We start from the raw sequence: 5190 nt of genomic DNA, 5'->3' as shown, positions 1-5190 counted from the left end.
TCTGCCCATCCGCCCGCATCTTCAGAAGGGACCAGTAGGGACAGGGCCTCCATAGCGCAGAAGTGCCTGAGATGGTTCTGGAAATGCCCTCGCTGTTCTCCTTCTGCTAAGGCCACCGGGTCCTTTCCGTCCTGTCATCCTACACAGGGTCCTTGCTGGGACCCCATCAAAGAGCCTCAATTCAGCAGTTGAGCTGGAGGCCTGGGCTCATGCTCAGAGTCTCCCTGGCCTGTCCAGACCATCACTGGCCAAACGCTGGGCGGATGACACTGCCCAGCCTATTGAACTAACACTGCTTCACCCAATGGCCTAAGGAACCCAGAGCTCCTTGCTTTCCCTCCTCCATGCAGCCTGTCCCCAGGACCGGGCTCCCTGATGTCCAACAAGCTGCTTCTCACATCTCACCTTGACGCCAACAGTTACTATGGTGGGGGTGATGGTGCTCCGGGCGGCAGATGGACTTGTGCTGCATATAAAAACAAGGTGATGCTCTAAATATCTAAGAATATTGGTCCCCTGAAGTGATTCTTGCCGCCTCTTCTTCTCGCTGACCCTCCCCAGTGACCATTTGCCCGTGCCCCTGGCAAGCCCAGGTTACACGAGGACTGCTGTTGAAGGTTGGGATTCTAGACAAAAATCCTACAACTCTTTGCTTGCTAGAAATCACCAATACAATTCTCAGTTCAGCAGATATAGTTTTCCATATAGTTTATAAACATGATAAGACATACAGTTTGGTAAGGGTGTGGGGCAGGGACCTGTGTCTTTGTGTGTATGTGTATATATATATATGTAGTGTGTGTGTATATATATATAAGTGGACGTAGTTATAAAACTGCACCTCCTGTGAGAACCTCATTGCACGGGATGAAGTTCTGAATTTCAGCCTCTGATGATCTTTCCTTTGGTAACTGGTTCTTGGAGCCCAGGGTCTGGGCTGGGTGGACCAGGGTTGCCTGAGACGTCGGGAATGAGAGGTGTCACCCCAGGGAAGGGACGGAAGGTGGCACACTGTTAGATTCAGGGCAGGTTGACTAAGTGGCCTCAGGCGAAAGCCAAAATGACACCCGATCATGCGCTCCCAGTCGGCCGGTCAACCCGGCCTCTTGGGTGACCATCATCTGTTCCTCTGAGTCCCACCTCCTCCAAAAAGGGCAGGGGCCCTTCAGACCTCTCCAAATGGCCAGGATTCCACAGAGCTCAGCTCCCGCGGGGCACTGTCCCATGGCTGCTAGTGAAGGGTGCTCTCTGCGGCTTAACCGCCTTGCTGGATGGATGCTGTCCTGGCTGCTCTGAGGGGGGCTGGCTGGGGCAGCCGGGGCAGCTGGGTGAGGCGTGCTACTCCCCTCCTGCTTGGGGCTGTACACGTTGGGTTTATAATCCACCAGGCAGGACCCAGACGGCAGCCAAAGCCTTCCTCAGACTCTGCCTCAAACCCAGCAGACCCTCCACTTGTAAAAAAAGAAAAGAAACTCTGTTTCTTGGTGGACACGTGGCAGTGCTGGGTGCTGGTGCCCTTGGGTCCTCAGCGGAGGGTGGCCGCCAGCCCCAGTATCCAGGCCAGGATGGAGGCCCCCAGAGAGCTGCTGGAGGAGGCCTGCTGCACCCCGCTGGGGGCACGGATGGGGGTCCTGCGGGCACACTTGCCCTTCCTCTTGGGCCGCGCGGTGGGCATGCTGTCAAAGCTGAACTTGTGCTGGTAGTCGGGGGCGTAGTCCTGCTGCTCCAGCGCCTGCTTCCCGGCGCCCACCTTGGAGACCTGGTTGCGATTCCTGTGGCTGGTGCAGTTCTTGCCTGGCTTCCGAGAGCCGTGCGGGTGGCTCTTGTCCCGGGCGGGGCCGCGGGCCGGGTGGTGCTCCTTGCGCGCGGCCCTGTCGGTGGTGGTGAGCGTGTGAGACTTGATCTGGTGGGGGGAGGCCGGCCCGCTGCAGTTCCGGAAGTCCTCGGCGCTCAGCAGCTTCAGGTCCCGGCCCTGCCGCAGCTCGGGGGACGCGCAGGGGACGGCGGAGCTGGAGCCGCGGAACCTGCGCAGCCATTCCCACAGGGAGCGCGCGCGGCACCCGCAGTCCCAGGCGTTGCCGTTGAGGCGGAGGAACTCCAGGGCCCCCAGCGGGGCCAGGCAGTCGCCCTGCAGCTCGGAGAGGCTGTTGTTGAAGAGGAAGAGGGTGGTGAGCCGGCGGAGGTCGTGGAACGCCCGGGGGTGCACCCACTGCAGCTGGTTCTCGTGCAGCAGCAGCCGGTCCAGGTTCACCAGCCCCCGGAAGGTGTCCCGGCCCAGGCTGCTCAGCCTGTTGCCGTGGAGAAACAGGTGGCTCAGGTTGACCAGGTCCACGAAGATGTCGTCCTGCAGGTACTCGAGGTGGTTGTCCTGCAGGTAGAGGTACTGCAGGCTGTGCAGGCCGCCGAAGAGGCGGGCGGGCAGGGCGCCCAGCCCGCACTTGTAGAGGTAGAGGGCGTGGAGCCTCCCCAGGCCCTGGAAGGTCTCGGGCGCCAGCGTCCGCAGCTGCCGGTTGTCGCCGAGGTCCAGCTCCTCCAAGTGCACGAAGCCCTCGAAGGTGCGGGGGTCGATGAAGGTGATGTTGTTGGAGTAGATCCACAGGGTGACCATGGCGGGGCTGAAGTGGCCCTGCCGCAGGACGGTGATGCGGTTGTTCTGCAGGAAGATGCGCTCGCTGTCCTCCGGGATGCCCTCGGGGATGGCGGCGAAGTTGTGCGCCTGGCAGCTGACCGTCATGGGCGCCGGGTAGCACACGCAGTCCCGCGGGCAGCCGCCGCCCAGGGGCAGCTCGCCGGCCAGCAGCAGCAGCAGCAGCAGCTCCGCACAGCACCCTGGGGGGAGAGAGCACAGCAGGTCAGGGGCTGCAGACCGGGTCGGGGAGGGGAAGACTGGACGGCACGTGACGCTCCTTGGCGGCTGGGGCTCCGTCTCGTCTGCTTCTCGCTCACTTGTCTGGGATGGTGGCCCCCCTGAGGGCCTGGCTCCTGATGGGAGGAAGGCAGGGGCCAGGCCCAAGCCAGCCCCCATCTGGGGCTAGATACTGCTCCCTGCACCCTGGCACCCCACCTCTACTGGGGTTCTCTCCCCAGCCTGGGCTGTAAGGGAAGCTTGGGATGTGAATGGAGGCTCTGATTCCCACACCTCCTCCCTAGCCCCGCCCCTAAACCCTAGCCCCGCCTCCAACCTCCCAGCCCAGCCCCACTTTCCCAGGCCGTCAGCCCTTGGGGTGGGGGTCACACCGCAGCCAGCCTCCAGGTCCTGCCACTTCCTCACTGCTACCTGTGTGAACACACAGTGGGGCAAACTCCTGTCCCCCCGAAGCAAAGATATCACATGGAGTTCTGAGGAGTCTATTTAAATTATTTCCCCAAACAAGCAAAGCGTGCATGCATGACACCAAAGTTGATTTCAGAAGATGTCTCATTTACAGGGCCTCCCACATCCTCAAATAAGTGACACCCCTCACTTCTAAATAGTAACAGTTGTCCCTCGCCCAGCGGTGAAGAGGCACTGAGAGGACCCAGGTGTGCAAAGGCCTGGGGGAGGGACCAGGGCTGGCCGGGCTCTGGGGCCCATGAAGCTCCCAGACAGAGGCTGCCGCCATTCAAGCCCACGCCTGGCTCCTCCCCTCCCCGCCTCACTCTCGCTCCCAGGCTGTGGTTGTAAACCAAGCCATGCCTCGAGACTGTCCGGAGTGTTTTCTCTGTAGCTTCCCTCTAATTGGGCATTAATTAGGCATTCGTTAATGGATCCTTAAAATAATTTATTTTCGGATGCGTCCAGCCTGTGGTCGGATAATAGCCCATGCTCATTATCCGAGCAGCCTCATTATGGACGGTAGTCATTACTTGCCTTTTTCCAGGGTGGCAGCTGCCCCTGGCAGCCCAGCAGGCGCGCCGGTGTTGGGGGGACCGGCTCCAGGCTCCTCACTGCCCGGGTTGGCCTCCTGCCCTCCCCTTCCAGCTTGGCCAGCCCGGCCTCTCAGGAGAGCTGGGGGAGCCTGGGGCAGCTCTGCCGGTTCTTTCTGCTGCTAGCTATGCCCGGAGTGTGCAGAACGAGAGAACCAACCCTCCCAGCCACTGTCCGGCAGGTCCTGCTCCCATCCTCCTGCTGGCCACCCAGCCGGCTCCCAGGCCTGCCTCCGCCCCCACTGCCTGCCCAGGCTCAGGCAGGCCTCTCCACCACTGCCACCCCTCATTTCCGGCAGAAATGGCGTCGTAAATAAGTGACAGCTCCCAGCTGCTGGGAGTTATGGTCTCCCAGAGAGTGGCAGCTGCTTCCCGTCCCCCTGTAATCACCCGGCTTCGACCTAACGTTTCCAACACATAAAAGTCATTGCACACAATTTGGTTTTTGCATAATTGGGTTCGGTTACGACTTCAGAGCAATTATGACCTCTGTGGTGCTGGTGTGGTGGCGGCAGAGCAGCTGTGGGGACCCTCTCCGGGCCAGGCCATGCTCGCTCTCTGCAGCCCTGCAGTGTCTTCAGTCACCGTGACCACTGGGCAGCCTGCAACCTGTAGGCCAGGCCCAAGGCTGGCACACCTCCTCAGCCTGCTTCCCTTTTGTAACATGAGTCAGTGACCCCCATGCCAACCGTGTGGAGGCTTGGGTCTGACATCCAGCCCCCCACTTCCCACCTCAGTCTGGCCCGGGGATCCTAGCCCCACAGGAGAGATAGGAGGGTGAGGGCATAGGAACCTGGACCCCAAATGCCAGCTGACTCTTGCAGAACCTGCCTGCTGCCTTGAACCTCCAACACCCAGGGCTGGGAGGAGGGCCCAACCGCAATTGGCTGCACCTTCCAGAGCCCGACACTTCCTTTCCCTTTGCTCAACTCCACTGACCACCCCTGCCCAGGCTGCTGTCTTCCAGGGACCTTGCCCCAGGGAGGCAGCCCCCACCCTGCCCCTTGGAGGGAGCCCAGGTTCCCCTCCTAGCTCAAGGGAGTTCACGAAGCTCACTGTGCTGAAGGGGCGGGGCCGTGGCCATGAACCTGTGCTTGGGGGACACACAGGGCCAAACCAACCACCCCATCTCGAGGGTTCTGCAAAGACAAAGGCATTTCCTTCCCTTAAGCTGCTCACCATGGGGATGGGGTGAGCTTGGGCAGCTAATGCCACTTGACATTTGTGCAGCTTATGGAGTTGACAGAGCGCTTCTGCTCAAGCTCTCTGGTCCTCAGGATCACC

At 60.8% G+C, this 5190-nt stretch overlaps 1 protein-coding gene across 1 annotated transcript in view; it reads right to left on the bottom strand.

The window, feature by feature from the left end:
• Positions 1-693: 693 nt before the first annotated feature.
• The window catches only part of RTN4RL1 (reticulon 4 receptor like 1), a 69720-nt gene continuing 65223 nt past the window's right edge, over positions 694-5190 (bottom strand). Inside the window, exon 2 of the mRNA XM_006099173.3 lies at positions 694-2829. Within this exon, the coding sequence (XP_006099235.1) occupies positions 1526-2829 (1304 nt within the window). The 3' untranslated portion in view covers positions 694-1525. The remainder of the gene's footprint in view (positions 2830-5190) is intronic.

The sequence above is a fragment of the Myotis lucifugus genome, unplaced genomic scaffold, assembly GCF_000147115.1.
Source record: "Myotis lucifugus unplaced genomic scaffold, Myoluc2.0 scaffold_262, whole genome shotgun sequence".
NCBI classification, from domain to species: domain Eukaryota; kingdom Metazoa; phylum Chordata; class Mammalia; order Chiroptera; family Vespertilionidae; genus Myotis; species Myotis lucifugus.
This window is presented reverse-complemented; position numbering and strand designations above follow the sequence as displayed.